Raw genomic sequence first — 19721 nt, 5'->3', positions numbered from 1 at the left:
ACTCTGTCACATTAAAGGATAGTGACTGGTTTGGCACTGACTAATCATGCAGGAAAGGTGTTTTTGGATATCCCTCATTGGGACCCAATGGTTGTATGGCACAATCTTTGTGGCTTCCACGTTAGTGGTTGGGCTGCTGCACACTGGTTTTCCCTGGCCACAGGGGATAATCCACACCACAGTAACACAAATTGCCAACCTCTGTCTCCTCCAGGCCAGATGGGCACATTCTGTTTTCCACCTGTATGATCATTTGCCTGCTGTCTTTGTCCTCTCCATTGGCCCAGAAGACATTATAAACACACATAAAAGCCCTTATTAAATTTACCAAATATGACTTAAATGATGGTCACAAGGTCTGGTTTTTGTGAACACTGAACTATCTATAATGAGGAAAGCTGTCCTCCAAAATAGAATGGACATTATTACTGCCTACTAAGGAGACACCTGTGCCATTATCTAAACAAAATCTGTGTTTATATCTGACTGGCCTACCAATGTATCATCTTTATTAAATCACATGAGGACACAAGTAAATGCTCTGAGTGATCAGACCCCCAGTCTAGAGGACTTAATATATCAGTGGTTTGGATAATGGGACTCTTGACAGAAAAACTTATTTTGGGAATCATCTTAATGTGTGTCTTCCTTGGACGTGCCAAATTGCTGCTATGTGATCTGCCCCCAGTGCAGCTGCCGCCAAAAGGCTGCCTCCCTCAGAGGGGAACCCCTTAATGACTGCTCAGGGCTCATTGTGGAAGAGGGTGTGAGAGGTTATGACAGCCACCCCACCGGTGCAGTGTCCCAGGAGGTCATGGTGAGGTCGTGACCTCCAGCTGACCCGCCGGCTGGATCCGGGCGCTCAGAGGCTCCTCACCCCATGGGTACCTTCCACACATGCTTTCCACAGCAGGAGCTGACTTTAAGGGCGCAACCTTGAGGGAGCAATGTGCTGTTGACAACTTCGGGGTATCTGTGACCGAGCTCAGGTGAGGCGTCTGCATAAACTCGAGATTGTGACGGCTGCTGGCAGCGCTCACCACCCACCTCCTGTAACTTCCCGGGCTGGGTCTGCCTGTGTCCTGCTAACTGGGGAGGACCTGTGTCTCCCGCTTCTCTCTCCCTGCCCTCTTTGTGAGTGGGGACAGTTTCAGATTCACCCAGGAAACTCCTGAGGTTTTCAACCAGCAGTATGTCAGATGTGGAGAAAGACTGTGGAAAGAGAGTGCCTTAGGGCATTGCTAAGATGTAAGAGACAGAAGATCCCCCAACCAAACATTTTGGGGAAGTAGAATCGTAGAGCTCAGTTTGCCTCAGAAAGTCTGACTTTTCTACTTGCGTTAGAAACCTCTTTCACTCGCAAAAGTGTCACCCTACCTCTGTATCCCCAAAGGGCCCTAACTTCTGTGCAGCTGTCATTCTACTGGCTATTGTCTATTTATCTCTCTCCCTAAATGAATGTCTGCACTTAAGGGAGAGGAAGTGCCTCACTCAACTGTATTTCCAGCTCCCTACACAAACATGGAAGGTAGTAGAGACTTCATCAGTTCTTAATTCAAGAATTTAACTAGGAAAGGATGATGTCATGATTAAGATAAATTGAACTCAAAGAATAAAGATGTGATTCTACATATAACACTAGCTGTAATAAGGAAACCCCCAATTTTAATGGCTTCCTAGATGGAAAAATTATGTGTGGCTCATGTAGCCCACATTAAATGTTTTTGATTGTCAAGTGACTCTCCTGTGAAGAGGGATTTAGGAACCGTGACTTCCATCTTTTGTCTCCACCATCTTCAGTATATGGCAAGAGATTACAGATGGTGAGACAAAGGAAGGGTTATTCTCACAGTTTTTATGGGCCGGATGTGAAAGTGGCATACATTTCCTTGGCTTGTGTAAACTGTTGCATGTCATATAACACCATCGATACCTCTACAACTACCTGCAACCCAGTCTAGAAATGTGATGTAGCTGTGTGCCCAGAAAGAAACATTCTGTCCTCCAATGCCACTGTATATACATTTTACTGTAATTTCTCTTTAGAAAACTTCATTTTTATATACACAAATGAAACAATTATCAAAAACTATGAGATTATCAGCAATCATAGCAATTTATTTAACACCAGTTATGTGTAGATCCCCATTCTTAGGGCGTTGCAAACTGATTTGCCATCTACTTTGGGATGGAAAAAGAGAACAAAGAAATTAATTAAATACTCTGCACAGAAGCTGAAGAAAACAAAGAAGAAAATAATAAAATGATAATAATAACAACATATTTAATGTTCACTCAGTTATTGTAAGTGTTAATTATTATGGGCTTGCTTTCTTTCGGTATGCCTTTCAGAGGCATATTTGTCCTAACAGTGAAAAGAATTATTTCGAAGTTATTTTTTAAATCTATTTCAAATAAATTGTTTAATTACCAAAGGGAATTTCATTTTATTACAACTTAACAGGTTTGCATTAAACTCATTCAAACATTGTAGTGTTTTTTCTCTTTTGATATTGTATATCTTAAAGCTAAGTAAGTGATATTTCTGAGTTGAATCAATAACAAGGTAAATATTATTTTATTACTGAGACTTTCACTATACTTTTAATCCCTAAATATTACATTTTTGATGGAAAATATAAGAGGCGGTAATAAACAAAAATATGAAAATCACCGCCAATACTGTCACTCAAAAAGCCATTTTAGAAAATTGGGATATATCTGTCCATAATTTTCTATGAATACTATATGTTAAATTTTTATTGTTTTGTTTGAGCCTTGTTTTACAAAAATAATATCACTTTGTAATCTGTTTTTCTTAGTCAATGTTATAACCATAATCACATATGCTTGTGCCTTAACAACCTCCTAGTATTTCATAATATGATAAATCAAAATTTATTAAGCCAATCCTTCAATACAACAATTACATTACATCCAGTTGTTCATTATTATACATAAGCTGGAGTGAACATCTTTGTACTTGGATCTTTGCCATTCTTATTGGACTATGTCTAAAATGCAAAATTATTGCTTCCAAGTTTTAGTATTCATAGGAATCATCCTTGAGACTGATTGAGACTCCCAGGCCCTAGTCATAGAGATTCTCATTATGCAGATCTGGAACAGGGCCTGGGAATCTGAAGTTTAACAGGCACTGTCTGTGATTTTCATGCAGGGGGTTTGAGCACCACATTTTAAGAAGTGATTGCTTAGAGATATTATAATACTATCTTATCCATTCAGCCTTTGCAAAAATGCCATTTTCCAGCAATAAGATATATGTTGTCCCAGTAGTCAGTTTTACATTGCTTTCCAGAATAAGGCCACTTAATCTCCTGTCTTCTACCCGATAAAGTTGTTCTTTTTATTTTTGAAAGATCATTGATGCACATGGATCTGGAATTTTTAAAAAAACATTTGTCATATTGTTTTTGAATGGAAATGTTAGGATACAGGCATATACTGTTTTATCATTTTTATTGTCAAGATAAAAACACCACTTTATTTTTAATATAGGTTGTTCTCTCAAAAGAGGTTACCTCTTGAGGTGGTTTTATCTAAAAGACAATGTCACAAACATTAAGTCTTTAATCAGATAGCCTGGATTATATAGAGTGTTTTTGCAGTAGCAATGCTATTATCAGAGTGGGTAGTTTAGCACTTATAAAAATATATTAGCTTTGGCCAGTTGCATTCAGTGTTCAGCTCTGCTAGACTCATCCTTTGTTCTTTTCTGTGTTCATCCTGAAGAAGGGTATCTATACACTTCAGTCATTAACTTCTTGAGAAATGTGTAAGGCAGATTATGACCTGTTAGCAATCCCAGAATGTGGGTTCATTCTGCACTTGTGTCCTTAGATGAACACACAGAACTTCACAAACACACAGAGGCTCACTTTCTCAATGTAAAAGCTAAGAATGTTACATGTATACCTTTTCTCTTTGTTTTCTGTTATCGCCGTCTCCCTAAACATTGATTTTGCCATTGGCGATTTAAAATCAGAGTATTCAAAACTGAAAGTGGTCTTAAGGGTCATTTTGTACAACTTCTCAATTTTATGTCTAAGGAAATTAAAGCCCAACAGCTTCAGTGACTTCTGAACAGCCTAAAAGTAATTAATGGCAAAGTTGGGCCAGGAAACTCTATCTCATGATTTAATCAACAAGGGTTATTATTTTTTTTTAAATTTTTTTAACGTTTATTTATTTTTGAGACAGAGAGAGACAGAGCATGAATGGGGGAGGGTCAGAGGAGGGAGACACAGAATCTGAAACAGGCTCCAGGCTCTGAGCTGTCAGCACAGAGCCCGACGTGGGGCTCGAACTCACGGACCGCGAGATCATGACCTGAGCCGAAGTCGGCCGCTTAACCAACTGAGCCACCCAGGTGCCCCAACAAGGGTTATTATTAATAGGCTGTCCTGATTTCAGTTCTGTTGTTGTTGTTGTTGTTTACTATTACTATTATTTTAATGAAAATGTGAGGCTTATTAAATTTTGGTCGATGAGCATATATGTTCTTTTCTGGTAGTCTGCACCCTGCCATATCATACTTGTTAGAAGTAGTAAAACATAGTTGTTAGTAGTTGCACCTTTAACTGAAAGAGATTTGGTTTTGGATCTTGACTTGTAGGGTATTCAACCATCCTAGTTTGGGACTGGGGGGTTTCTGCAGACATGGAACTTACAATGCCAGGCAAACTGGAAGGGTTATCCTACTAATCATAGGCTGAAGGTATGCTGTTTTATAGGTCTCTGTTTCTTTATGTGTAAAATGGGAAAAGTAATAGGACCCAACTCAGAAAATTTCAATAAAATTTATATGAGTTGGTATATGTAAAACACAGTACCATTTAATAAGGAGTCAGTAAATATTGGTCATTGTTATTATTAAATTTGTTCTCTGTTTTGCTGAGTTATAATTGACATACATATATAAGTACATAAGTTTAACAACATTGTGATTTGACTTACAAATGTGAAATCATGACCACAATAAGTTTAGTTAACAGGCATCATTTCAAATAGATACTAAAAGGAAAAAAAAAAAAATCCTCATAATGAACTCTTAGGATTTACTCTCAACAACTTTCATATATATATATATATATATAATATATATATATATATATAGCAATATCAACTAAACTCACCACATTGTACATTATATCCCTAGTACTTACTTATAATTGCAAGTTTGTTCCTTTTGATTTCTTTCATTCAATTTCCCCTCCCTGCACTGCTTCTGGTAACCACAAATCTGACCTCTGTTTTCTATGAGTTTTTTTTTTCTTTTAGATTCTACATACAGGTGAGATCATACAGAATTTGTTTTTTCTGACATATTTCACTTAGCATAATGCTTTCAAGGTGCATCTGTGTTGTTAGAAATGGCAAGACTGCCTCCTTTGTAAGGCCATTATTATTATTAATGTTGTTCTGCAAAGCAAGTAGAGTCCTCAAAGCACAGATTCGCAGAATCTGGATCTTCATATCTAGGTTTGAACAAATGAACTTTGATTTTAGCTTAGACCTTTTCTTGACCTTCTTGTTGCCCTTATTTTATTCTACTGACGCATAAAATTAGATAATAAAATCCATGGGTGAACAGAGTACGCTATTGCCTATCTTTTCACCTTTTTCAAGGTCTAAACCAGAAACAGACAAATTCTCTATATGGAAATGATATGGAAATAAAGTATCAAAGGCAGTATAGTGCTCTGAAAATATAAAGGAAATTAGCTTGGATTATAATAATACTAGCTGCCATTTTGTTGAGTGCAAACTGCGCTAGTTATTGGTGCTTTAAATACTTCGTATCTCTGGTCCAGACAATAACTTTGAGTGGTAAAAATCACTATCCTCTGTGTTCAACAGGACAATGGACCTTACTTATCTAAAGGTATTAGTATAATAAGAAGTGCAACAGTAACTCTAAATTAGGGGTGGGCTCTCCAAAGTCAAGTTTTAAAAATGTTTATTTATTTTTGAGTGAGACAGAGAGACAGAGTGAGCTGGTGAAGGGCACAGAGAGAGAGGAACAGAGGATCTGATGTAGGCTCTGTGCTGACAGCACATTGCCCATGCAGGGCTTGAACTCAAACCATGAAATCATGACCTAAGCCGAAGTTGGATGCTTAACCGACTGAACTACCCAGACACATCTTCAAAGTCAATTATTAAAACACAATTTTTTTTATTTATTTTGAGAGAAAGAGATAGGTAGGGAGAGAGCACAAGTGGGGGAGGAACCGAGAGAAAGGAAGAGAAAAAGAATCCCAAGCAGGCTCCACGCTGTCAGTGCAGAGCCCACTGTGGGCCTTGAGCTCACGAACAGTGAGATCATGACCTGAGCCAAAATCAAGAGTCACATGCTACACTGACTCAGCCACCCAGGTGCCTCCAAAGTCCATTTTTAACATATAATGGACAGCCTAAATTTTGGAAAAGTACTTTGATTCCCAGGAAGAGTTTCTTTACCTGTAAAACTCAGAAGGAAACAAAACTGCTATTTATGATTGTGTATCACATTGCAGGTAGTGAGCAATATACTTTATTATGTTCCTAATAAAGAAACAGAAAACACAGGGAGATTCAGCAGTACTCTAAGAATATGAGGAGAATGTGGCAACACAAAGACTCTAGAACCCAGCATGTTATCTGGTAACAGTCGGTGATTCTGTCATTCTGAATACATGGATATAATAAACATTGCTCGAGTAGACTTTCCAACCACTGGGAATTGCTCATGGAACATTATATTTTTTCCAACTAGCATCAAAATAATAAGTTTTCTACTTTATTCTAAGCTTGATTTGCCTCTGCATATGGATAATAAGGATCTAATTTGCAAAATTCAGCTATGATCTGCTGGGCTCTCAGCTTTCCTTTCATGTCTTTTTTTAATTCCCCTTAAAAAATCTTACTATAAAACTTTGCATAGAATATTTATCCAAGTGACACATAACGTGTGAAAATATGTGTTATAACTATGGCCCTAAGTATGAAAAGAAAAAGAATATAACTTATTTTCTCCCTTGTTCTTCATAGGCATGTATGTATACCTATGTCATATGTGAAGATATGTATATATTAATTTTCTATAAGTCATCTTTTAGAAGGTAGAAAACTATTTTGACTTGCCCTTGATTTTATAGAATTCATGCACGGAGTTAATAAATTCTAATATTATTGGAGATCAGTTAACTGCAACCACTGATCCTTATCTAAATATATTGATGAACAAATTTATTCTTTTGAAAATAAATCTAGATTTCAGTTATTAGTTCTGATCTTTTCATAAAATATTTCTGTTAGTATTGTTGCTTCATTGTTTTATATATATATATAACACATATATATACACACACACACAAAATAAATGTTATATATATAACAAAATAAATGTTATATATAGATATACACACACAAAATAAAATACAAATTATATAATATAAAAAATAAAATAAATATTTTTTCACATATAATTTCCCTTAATTTCTCTCTCCAAAAGTGTAAAGCCATCATTATTGAGTACTGTACTTTCTTCACCTTTTGCCTTAGGCTTCTGAGGAAACACTGCATTCCAGTAATGAAGAGGAAGACCCTTTCCGAGGAATGGAACCCTATCTTGTACGGAGACTTTCTTGCCGCAATGTTCAGCTTCCCCCTCTTGCCTTCAGACAGTTGGAACAAGCAGACTTGAAAAGTGAATCAGAGAACATTCCCAGACCGACCAGCCTCCCTCTGAAGATTCTACCACTGATTGCTATCACTTCTGCAGACTCCAGTGGGTGAGTGCCTCTGGGCAACATTTTCCCGTTTTATATTTTGGATGGTGATGTTATCTTTGGTCTTTTGAGATTTTGTGGCTCATTGCCTGATTTGATTGGGAGGAAAATGTCTCTACCTCTACAGGAGAAGCTGTTTTAGTCAAACGGTTTTACACAGAGGAGTTGAACAGGTATTGGTGAATGAGAATAAACATCTAAGAAAGGAGACTTGGACTTGGAAAATTAATATTGGTCATATGTGATTTAATAAAAAAAATTCTTAATACATGAGAACTAATTAACACATTAATACATAGGCATACATATCTGGAAACAGTAGGTCATGTTCACTGGTACAAAATGAATTTTGAATCAAGAATAGATTGTCATGTAATAAGAATCCAAGGAAATAAGCAATTATATTCAGGAGCCTAGTAATTTGGCCTTTGACACATCAAGGTGTTGCTTACCAGAATACTGTTTCAATTCCCAAAAGGAGGTGGTTTTATATAGTGTTAGTTATGGAAGGATCACGCACAGTCACTGTCTCCATCATTCAATAACTTTTGTATTGCTGACTTTGCAGAATAGTTGTGTTTTTGTTCTTCTCTGCTCTTTAGCAATGGAGATTTTACTCTTTAAGAGCAATGTTGCCAGGTAAACATTGAGAAAGAAAGTATGGATAATGGGCACATCCATTCTTTGCTGTTTTGGTCAGCTGCATTTATAAGAAGATTGAATAGGAAAGAAAGGAAGAAGCCAGTGGCCCATATTTGGAAAGATTCTAGAGCATTCGCTAAGATTATGAGAACAAAGCAATTTGTTAGGTGACAAATGTGATTCTTCCCATTCTCCGCCAAATTGAAGGCATGTCTAGGAAAGGTGCTTCTGGATTTTCCTAGAAGTTGTTAGAAAAGTTGTAATTAGAAGAAATTTTGCTAGTAACTGCCCTCTGTGATACTGAGTTTAGTTTGAATTGTTACAGACCAGTTCAAAGGACTTGTGTTATTAAAAGGTATGAAGAAATTACTACTAGGTAAGTAAGAATATACCAAATTCTTAAAGAAATGGAAAGTGGAAATATGTGTCTAGTTGTCTTTGGTTTTTGTTTTTGATGAACCATGTATGTAAGGAAGATTGTACACTTATTGATCAAACACACTGAGCAGTGGGAATTTTATATGGCAGCTTGACCTGAACATTGAAAAATACTGTCTCAAAAAACTGATTTCCCCTCTCTTTGGGATCAAAGATGAACTACTACTGTTCATCTGTGTATAGGGCAGGATTCCCAGATATCAGGGATTGAGTCAGGGGTCACCAAGACTTCCCCTAGATACCATGATTTGCTAGATGAGCTCGCAGGACTCAGCCAATAGTCCTATTCATGGCTGAGATTATTACAGCCAAAGAACACAAAGCAAAATCAGCAAAGAGAAAGGCACATGGGCAAAATCTGGAGGAAAGCAGCCGGAAGCTTCCTAGAGTCTCCAATTACAGTAGAGTCAGACAGGATGCCCTTAATTCCTCTAGAAGTGAGCTGTGACAACACCTGTGAAATGTGTCACCGGAAAAGTCTTATACCAGAAAAACCTCTGAAAGACTTGGTGCTTGTATGAGGAATGTGAAACGGTGCAACTCACAGAAAGATAAGGGGGTTGCCAGGGGCTAAGGGTAGGGAAATGGGAAATTGCTATTCAATGGGTATATCATTTCAATTATGCAAAATGAATCAGCTCTAGAGATCTGTATCATTATGCCTATAATGAACAACATTGTGTTGTGCGCTTAAAAATTGGTCAGGGGAGATCTCATGCTAAATGTTCTTACCACAGTTAAAAAAAAAAAAAAGCAAGATAAAAACCCAGGAAATAAAAAATAGACTCAGTGACCAGAATTTTTACTGGGGGCTGGTCACTTAGGCACCCTCTATCCAGCCTATGCCTAAATTTCAGATTCCCAGAGGGAAAGCAGTTGTTCAGCACAAACCACTTTTTTTTTTTCTCTTTTAGAACCAGGTTAGACACAGTGAATGTCTTACCATTTAGGGAATGGTGGGCAGTCTCCTGAAATCCCAGTTTCTAGATACCAGCCAAGGGCAAACTTTCAAACAGGCTTTTCTGAAGATAATGTCACAGGACTGATGTTAACTCTTTTCTGCACAGCAGGTTTATCTTAGAATCATTATCTGTTTTGTCTACATTTGAGTAAGAAGAGAATATAGTTAAAATTTAATAAATTTCAGCTGTGATGCATTCATTTAACTTTGATATCTAAAAGAATTCGATGGTTGGGCGCCTGGGTGGCGCAGTCGGTTAAGCGTCCGACTTCAGCCAGGTCACGATCTCGCGGTCCGTGAGTTCGAGCCCCGCGTCAGGCTCTGGGCTGATGGCTCAGAACCTGGAGCCAGTTTCCGATTCTGTGTCTCCCTCTCTCTCTGCCCCTCCCCCGTTCATGCTCTGTCTCTCTCTGTCCCAAAAATAATAAACGTTGAAAAAAAAAATTTAAAAGAATTCGATGGCTAACCATGATTTCTCATTCAAACCTCATGTTATATCTGCTATTAAAGAAAATAATGCAATAGATCTAATATATCTCTATATAGTTGGCCATGTATATAATTAAAATTCTTAGGTAAAAACCTAACTCAATTAATTACATTTAAATGTGTTGCTAAAAACAAATAGTCTCTAAGTGCCAAATAGAGAATTGTCAGTATGGTTATACTTACGTTGGTTCAAAGTTTGTTTCCTTCTTAATAAGAATCTAAGAATCAAGTGTAAGTGAAATTGTGCTTACCATTTGCAAACTTATTCAGTATTTTGGAGGAAAGAGTTTGTCTTTTAGAAAGGTGAAACCAGGGTAATTTGTACATGAAGTCATCCAGGAGAAACCATGGACAAGCGTGACCAACAAGAAACAAAGACTAAGAATGTATGAAAGGGACTATTATTACATTCTGAGGCAAAAATTATTTGTGAATTGAGTATTTGAGACCTATAAAAATCAGGTGTATAATTTTCTGGAATATCTAAGCTTTGGAAGGGAAGCAGAAGGTAAAGTTAGGGCTTACATCCTGTAGCCACTTCAGTTAACCAAACCCCCAGATTCCTTCAGAGAAAGGGCTAATGGGGAATTGAGACTATTTTAGCCAAGTTGTCTCAGTTCCTTGTTGTTGAAGGTAAGCCTGCCACCAGGTCTCTTCATCAACCTACACTGAGACACTGGTAATTGTAAATCTTTGATGGGAAAGGAGGCTTTTCATGTCCTTTGGATTTATTTTCCTTAATTTCTTAACATCATAATTTTTTGTTCTTTCTTCCTGTGTATCAGCACACCAGAAACTTGCTCTGTCAGGTATCACACAGTGGGTCTAGAGGCTTATGCAACCCCTTTAGAAAGACACAGTGTGGCCCCAAGAGTAACTATTTTTTGAAGGGAACTTTGGCCTGCAGCTATTACCTTCCTAATGAAGTGCCTGGGTCAAGTATACTGAATTGAGAGAGCCTTTAGAATGAACAGTTCCACAGTTCTACTTTGGGTTGTTTGACCAGGTGCTTTAAATGTGTTCAAATGTATGCCGTCTAACAACTCTCTATAACGTGTCTGAGCTTTTGTGTATTGTGATTAAGCAACCTTTACAAACTTTCAAGGATGACAAAACAGAATTGTAAGATCTGAGATGTTGAAAACCTTCATGTATCCATCAGTTAGCTTTCCATATGGGATAGGGTCACTCTGACTTCAGGGCTGTGTATTGACTCTCACAGAAGAAGGACATCGGTTAATGGTTTGAAATGCTATGAACTACGGAATGGGAAAAGATATTTGAAAATTACATATCAGACAAAGGGCTAGTATCCAAAATCTATAAAGAACTCACCAAATTCCACACCTGAAAAGCAATAATCCAGTGAAGAAATGGCAGAAAACATGAATAGACACTTCTCTAAAGAAGACATCCAGATGGCCAACAAGCACATGAAAAGATGCTCAACATCACTCCTCATCAGGGAAATACAAATCAAAACCACACTCAGATACCATCTCACACCAGTCAGAGTGGCTAAAATGAACAAATCAGGAGACTGTAGATGTTGGAGAGGATGTGGAGAAATGGGAACCCTCTTGCACTGTTGGTGGGAATGCACACTGGTGCAGCCACTCTGGAAACAGTGTGGAGGTTCCTCAAAAAATTAAAACTAGATCTACCCTATGACCCAGCAATAGCACTGCTAGGAATTTACCCAAGGGATACAGGAGTGCTGGTGCATAGGGGCACTTGTACCCCAATGTTTACAGGCAGCACTTTCAACAAGAGCCAAATTATGGAAAGAGCCTAAATGTCCACCAACTGATGAATGGATAAAGAAATTGTGGTTTATATACACAATGGAATACTACTTGGCAATGAGAAAGAATGAAATATGGCCTTTTGTAGCAATGTGGATGGAACTGGAGAGTGTTATGCTAAGTGAAATAAGTCATATGAGAAAGATACCATATGTTTTTACTCTTATGTGGATACTGAGAAACTTAACAATAGACCATGGGGGAGGGGAAGGAAAAAAAGAAGTTAGGGAGAGAGCCAAACCATAGAGACTCTTAAAAACTGAGAATAAACTGAGGGTTGATGGGTGGAGGTGGGAAGGAGGGGAAAGGTGGGTGATGGGCATTGATGGGGCTTTGAGGAGGGCATCTGTTGGTATAAGCAATGAGTGTTGTATGGAAACCAATTTGGCAATAAATTTCATATTAAAAAAAAGAAATGCTATGAATTTGGCAAAGAAATAATTTGGAATGTCATAGATTTTCATATTTCTCCTCTTAAGTGTTTTTTCCTCCATTTACATTTTTTAATGTTTAGATTTTATTTTTGAAAGAGAGAGAGACAGAGAGAGCATGAATGGGGGAGGGGCAAATAAAGAGGAGGACAGGATCTGAAGCAGGCTCCTGTAGTGCAGCAGCAAGTCCAATGTGGGGCTTGAACTCACGAACTTTGTGATCATGAACCTAAGCTGAAATTGGACACTCGAACTGACTGAGCCACCCAGGTTCCCTCTCCATCTAAGCAGTCAGCCCAGAGTTTGATGCAGGGCTAAATATTCATGAACCATGAGATCATGACCTGAGCTGAAGTCAGACACTCAGCCAACTGAGCCACCCAGATGCGCCATAAAAATTTTTTTTTTATTAAGGGATAGTTTACACGCAGTAGAATATGCAACTCTTAAGTATATATCTCGATATAAATTTTATGTATTATACACCCATGTAATCACCATGTAGTTTGCTAACTCCTATCACTAAAAATTAGTTTGGCCCCTTCTTGGACATCATATAAATGGGATTGTATGTAAGCATTCTTGTGTTTGGCTGCTATCAACCTTAAAAATGGTTTTTGAATATTTATCCATGTTGGTGTATGTATCAATAGTTTGCTCTTTTTTATTGTAGTGCAGTATTCCACTGTGTGAGCATACCATAACTTATTATCCACACTCTCTTATTGATGGACATTTGAGATATTTCTTGTATGGGGAGCATGATTATGAGTAAAATTGCTGTGTACTTTTGCATACAAGTCTTTTGGTGGACATACGCAATTATTTCTCTTGGTATATTCCTAGGGGCGTAATGTCGGAGTCATAGGTAAGCATATGTTTATTTTAGTTACTGCCTAACAATTTTCCAAGTGATATACTATTTTACTCTCCCACTGGCAATGTGTGGTAGTTCCATTTGCTCTGCATCCTCAACCTCACTTGGTGTTCTTAATGTTTCATTTTTATCAGTTCTGGTGAATGTGTAGTGAGCAGTATCTTACTATGCTTTATATTATCTTACAGTATCTTACTATGCTTTATATATCTGATGACAGGTAGTATTGTTTAGCTACTAATAGTTTATTTAACTTAGAATAACGTATTTATGCTATGCCCATTTAAAAATTTATCCAGCTTTTCTTTCACTTACTGATTTCTGGGGGCTGTTTATATATTCTAGAATCCTTTGTTGAATATATGCATTATAAAATATCTTCTCTCAGACCATTGCTTCCATTTTACTTTCTATTTACTTCTAATGGTGGTAACAGTAAGGACCTCTGAAATGTGTGCACATGTGTGTGAGTATGTGTGTGTGTGTGTGTGTAGGGCAAAGTGTAATAGTGAGAGGTCAAGGAATGAGGATAAGAGAGATGGCAATGGAGTGGGACCAAGGAGAAAGGAGAATAAGCAGATGAAGGGGAAAAGTGAAAAGATGAAAAGGAAAAGAGGGCAGTGTGTAAGGTGGAGAGGAAAATGGAAGGGGAAATGGGACACAGCTTAATAAAGGAAACAGGTGATAAGAAGGACTCTTAACCTGAAGGGAAGTTTTACTTAGAGACAAGGACAGTTGTCCCTTGAACATTGGATGGTAGCAAATGGGACATCTTAATGTACTAACGGGGCAGGCACAGAAACATGGAGAATGTAAATGACATTTTTGTGGTGGCAGAGTAGTAAGTGGTTAGGATGCAGACAGGTTGAATTTGCATTCTACCTCACCACTTACTACCTCTGTGACCTTGGGAAAGTTACTTAACCATTCCAACTTTGTATATTTCAAGGGAAAATCGAAATAATGGAAGTCCCTACCTCATGGGTTTGCTGTGAGGATAAAATACTTAGTACTATAAGTACCTAATATGTAATAACATCAGCTACTGCTACTGCTACACTTATTTAGGAAAATATTAGAAGAGATCATGTTTGTTTTTGTTGCATTTGTTGGTTTCCTCTTCTTTTTACTTGCTTTCAATTGGGTAACAACCCTTACTGCCTTCTACATATTTCTCTGGCCAGCAACCTCAAGATTAGAGCTTTCGCTGGTTGCATCTCTCACCCCTGACTTAACTTTCCCTGGGTGGTCCATGTTCCTCCAGATACTTTGAGGAGGGTTTAGCTTGCCATACCTGTGGAGATTGCTCCCTGCACACAGATAAGAAGTTGTGGGAGCAGAGGGCTAGTACGGGGGAGTAGTGTTAAATCTCTCTAGCTGTGTTTCACTACTGCATCAGCTATAATAAATGAGAACCAAGTGAGCAAGTTTTAACCCTTGTGACATGATGACACATCCCTAGGATGGATGCATATGCAGGAATATGCGTGAGTAGAGAATATTAGAAACAATTTCTCATCACTAGTGTCCGATTACCTGTCTAGAGAAGTACTCTGTGTGCATTTGTATTGCTGTGTTAAAAAAAAAGAAAGAAAGAAAGAAAAGAAAAGAAAAGAAAAGAAAAGAAAAGAAAAGAAAAGAAAAGAAAAGAAAAGAAAAGAAAAGAAAAGAAAAGAATTTAAGGGAAGAAGTGGTCACTCTTAGAAATAAAACAGACTCACCAACACAGGGAGAAAGACTACTTTAGTCAAATAAGGGTTCATTTACAAGGATCTTCTAGAAATACTTACATGAGTATGTGCTATTCGCAGAGGAGCTGGTCTCAGATGCTAGTTAAACATTGATTTTCGGATGAACTACCTATCATCTAGTGTTCTTGAGTACACACAGTACATTAGAGTGAACATAAAAAAGGTAATTTTCTGTATTTGTTACTGAATCAAAATCCAAACAAAGGAAAACAGAAAACAAAAGAAATCCAAACAAAGAAAAACAGAAGCCTAGTTCAGGAGACATATCTTATCTTTGAAATTTGATCTTAATTTAAGAAGGTATTAACAGTGGACATTCCATCTTTGGAATATTTTGAATCTAAGGAATTAAGAAGCTAAAGGGCTGTATTTCAGAGTGTACCCACAAGACTTGCACCTTCATATTGGATCTGTGCTCAAATTTTGAGACATTTATCTGGTAAGTTCTTATTGAAAGCTGTGTGGAAGATCTATAGGCAAAACTTTTCAAATTGAAAATGGGCACACATAATTGTGATTGTGAAATATTCCTTAGAAATACAGTTTCTTGGGCTAGATTTGGAGTTAAAAGTAATGAATGCAAAGAAATTGGGAAGCAATACTTCCAAGAGTCTTGATGATACTGTGAGAAAGAAACTGGGTTCCTTTGTCTTTGATTATTCAAGTGTAATTTATGGGCATAGTGTTTGTCAAAACTTCCCAGAACACCCATAAAATATTGCAAGCCTTTTGTTTCTGAAACATTTGCTCTGTGTAATTAAATCTGGTTTTATTTTGCTTTGAAATTGGTGATTTTCAAGATTAAAATTAGACTGTAAGACTGATAGAACACTTTATCTTTAATATATAGTATCTTGAGGAACCACATCTTTTTTTTCCAGAATCAGTAGCAATTCTTGGATCTAACCTAAAATAAACAGCTAAATAACACTGACTTTATTCCTCCTACATCATAGAATCTCTGAATGTTTTATGAAGTCTGTCATGCCCTAATTTACAAAAGAATAAGATAATTATCAAACTCCAATTTCTTTTCAGGACTACAATAGTACCTTTTCATTCTTGTAGTACTTCCTGGCATTCTAATTACAGATACCCCAATGGACTGACACTGTACCACAGTATTTTACTCTATATATGTATGTCACTAAAGTAACATGTACCAAGGAAGGGTTTATGTTTATAGTCAAATTTCTATGTCACCAGGCTCTCACGTTCTTAAAAACACTAAAGAGGGTGCTGACTTTGCACGTGTTTCCAAACCTTTTTATGCTAACTTTACTTGTTTTATTGTATAGATTGGTTGGGAATTCTGTATTTCCCCAAAATGATCCCAGTGAAGTATTCGTTTTGCTATGAAAAGTTGATTGAAGAACACAGTACTATGGCCTGCAAAGTGCAGAGCTGAATAACAGCACTTTATTTTTGTTCAGGAATTGTAATTTTCAGCTCCTCAGATAGCTTGTTTCCAATAAACATCCCCCTGCCTGACCATTCTTACATAATCCAGAATTATTCATCATTGAAGTGTTTAGAGAGAGTTGACATTCTTTAAAAGGTCATATTCTTTTGACTTGCAATATTGTGTTCATAAAAAAAAAAAAAACCTCGGTGAAAACACTCTTAGTGACATTCGTTTAATTATTATGTATTACTGCATAATGTATCCACTGATTCAAATTTAATAATGACTGCAGAGCACTACTCTGAGAATCCAGAACAAGAACATGTGTTCAGCTAAAATTTAGGAAAGGACCAAAATATAAAAATATCCCCTCCCCCCCCGCAATGAGCACTACCAAAGATCAAAGAGATTTCATTAAAATAAAACTGTATATAGGAAAGGAACTAGGAAACATATGATCTGTGTTTCTGTTGTTGTTTGCTTGGTTTGTTTTGCTGAAAATCCTGGCAAGATGGTTAGAAGTTGTTTTTTTTTAACAATTTAAGACTTAGGTATCATTTGTCATACCTATTTATTTCATTTGTTTAGAATCTTATATCCATTTAACAGAAGGTAGACAATGCCAGGCATTTTTAGAGTATTCCAAATCTGTAGAATTCAACTAAAGTAGCATGCCATTTGGTTAAGTTGTTTGATGTCATTTATGTAATTTATCTGGATGATGTATTTGCTTTAGTGGATTAACATCATTTATATTACACTTGGTAGGTTTGAGCCTGGGAAAGGTAAGACTTTTGCCCACCATTTCTAGATGAGTTCTATCTCAGGATATTCTGACTGATATTCCAATGTGATTCCTATAAAAAATTACAGTTAATGCTAAATGTCATAGTAAATAAACATACACACATACATACACACACCCCTTGTTATGTGGAGGCTATATACAGATATTCAAAACTTGAGTATAAATAAATAATTAAAATATTAATTTACAATGTATAAATAAAATTTAGAATATACATTTTAGAATAAATAAATATTATATTTCACAATTGACTTTCTGGAACTTTCCCATTTTTTGGTCATATATTGTCAAGAGTATTCTCCCTCTTTATTCCTTTGAACCAGTTAACGTTTGACTTTGGCTTTCTTTTTTTTCCTAATATGATTAATTCACATTAATTTTATTTCTTGAAGCCATATATTCACACTCATGTTATAGAATCAAGTTAATTTTATAAATATAAAAGAATAACCACGAGTTATATTGATGAATATGTTCATTTATGCAATCATCTGTTAGTCATGTACTTATGTATACACTTATACATTTATCTAATAAATAGCTAGTGTCTGTACTTTGCTATACACCATGCTATGAACTAAAGATGAGAAGCTCCACAAGACCAGTATAGTCTCTTCCTTCATAGGGTTTAGAACCAGTAGGGCATACAACAAGAAAATAGGTAACTACAATCCTGTTTGTTAGACATAAAACACAAAATGACTGAGGACATGGGGTCTAATATGAGGTATCATAGGGGAGCAAACTAATGTAGGTTATGAGGAACTGACACCTTAGCTGAGATCTAAAAGGAGATGGTACCCAGCAGGGAGAACAGTAGGGACACAGTCTAGGGACAAGAGGGAAGCAGTGTTTGCATTCAGATAACTAAATCTTTAGCATGGTTAGATAAGCTCGTCATATTGAAGGTTGCAGTTAATAATCATTACCATTAATTTTTCTTGTAACCAACATCTGAGTGTTTGGAATATTCTCTAGTAGTACTGAGCATCCAAGTATAGGTGCCAACTAGGAGTTGGTTTGACCCAAATTGGAAAGTGGGGATGCAGTGTTTGAAAAATAGAGAAAGGGAATTGCGGGTATTTGCATGAGAATGAAGAAGTGATGAATTGTGGCAACTAAGCTGGAAATGGAAATGAGTGAATATAAGAAGGTGTAGATATAAAAAGAGTTCAGGTCTCTTGAGGCCCCTGTGGTACCAAACAGGTGAAATTAGAATACTGAACAGGCTGAAAGGATGGGAAGTTAGATTGGAGGACAGCATGTTTGAACGTTAAGATTTAAATGTTGAGGGTAATTAAAGATGTTTTCAAGATGTAGGGGGATGCTAGGGAAGAGAGTGCTGCAGTGGGAAAGAAACAGTTGAGGAACTGAGAGACTTAGACATGAGGTGACTCTTCCACATGGACACTGAGGTCAAATAGCAAGATTCAGGATGTCAAAGTGCTAAAAAGTTAGACACTTTTCAGTCAATGGGACATAGTGACCAGGGAGACTGGCAGAAGGCATTGAGAAGCAGAGTTGATTGGCATGAATGTCAAAGCAGGGCTTCACAAAAGGGAGGAAGAGTAACATCAGTAAGTTAACGTGAATATCTAGGAGAGCACTGAACCCATCTCGGGGAAAGGCACTGGGCCCCCAAAACAAGAGCAGCCTCTCTGTGGTTGCACTGCAGGGAAGTGACCTCCTCTGTGAAGAACCAAGTTGGGAGGAAGGCAGTATGTAGGGCAACTGTCATCAGTGAGGCTGAAAATGAATGGAAGTCTGTTTACCATGGAAGAGGTTTCTAGAAAAATTGAAATACTTGTGAAGAACAAGAATAGTCATTTGAACAGGGGGAGAGAATCATAGAGCAGTGTAAGGATAATGAACTGGAAGAACACAGAGAGAGAAGAAGATCTTCTATCTCAGGTGGTTCTCTGACTATTTGATTATTATAGCTGAATTCCAAAATGCATTCAAGAATCTGTCCAGCTGTCCTTTGACAGATTCAGGGAAGCAGAAGTGTAGCATAGTTACTAATCTTTTGGGAAAGGCCACTGAGGTTGTCATACTCCAAATGATCAGGTCCACAATGGCGTTCACTGCTTCTCAGGACTTTCATCTTTTGGAAACAGCAGCAGCTTGTGGTTTTGGGGGAATTTTGCGTCTTTCAAGTTACTCAGCTGTGTCCTAGATATAGGCTGTGGAGTATGGTGAAGGATCTGATCTTTTTTTTTAATGTGTCTTACCTTTCAGTCAGAGTATTATTCTATGTTAAACAACTGGGTTTTTTTTTTTAATATTTAGCTGTAATTATTTTCCAGTTATAATAAAAACTT

General features: G+C 37.1%; 1 protein-coding gene across 1 annotated transcript in view; it reads left to right on the top strand.

The window, feature by feature from the left end:
- The window catches only part of LOC116737743 (cAMP-specific 3',5'-cyclic phosphodiesterase 4D-like), a 171351-nt gene extending 163179 nt beyond the window's left edge, over positions 1-8172 (top strand). Inside the window, exon 2 of the mRNA XM_032593193.1 lies at positions 7567-8172. Coding sequence (XP_032449084.1) covers positions 7567-7800 — 234 coding nt within the window. The 3' untranslated portion in view covers positions 7801-8172. The remainder of the gene's footprint in view (positions 1-7566) is intronic.
- The last annotated feature ends 11549 nt before the right edge of the window (positions 8173-19721 follow it).

Source organism: Lynx canadensis, chromosome A1, assembly GCF_007474595.2.
Source record: "Lynx canadensis isolate LIC74 chromosome A1, mLynCan4.pri.v2, whole genome shotgun sequence".
NCBI lineage: Eukaryota > Metazoa > Chordata > Mammalia > Carnivora > Felidae > Lynx > Lynx canadensis.
The sequence above is the reverse complement of the archived record's forward strand: the minus strand, read 5'-3'. Positions and strand labels throughout refer to the sequence as shown.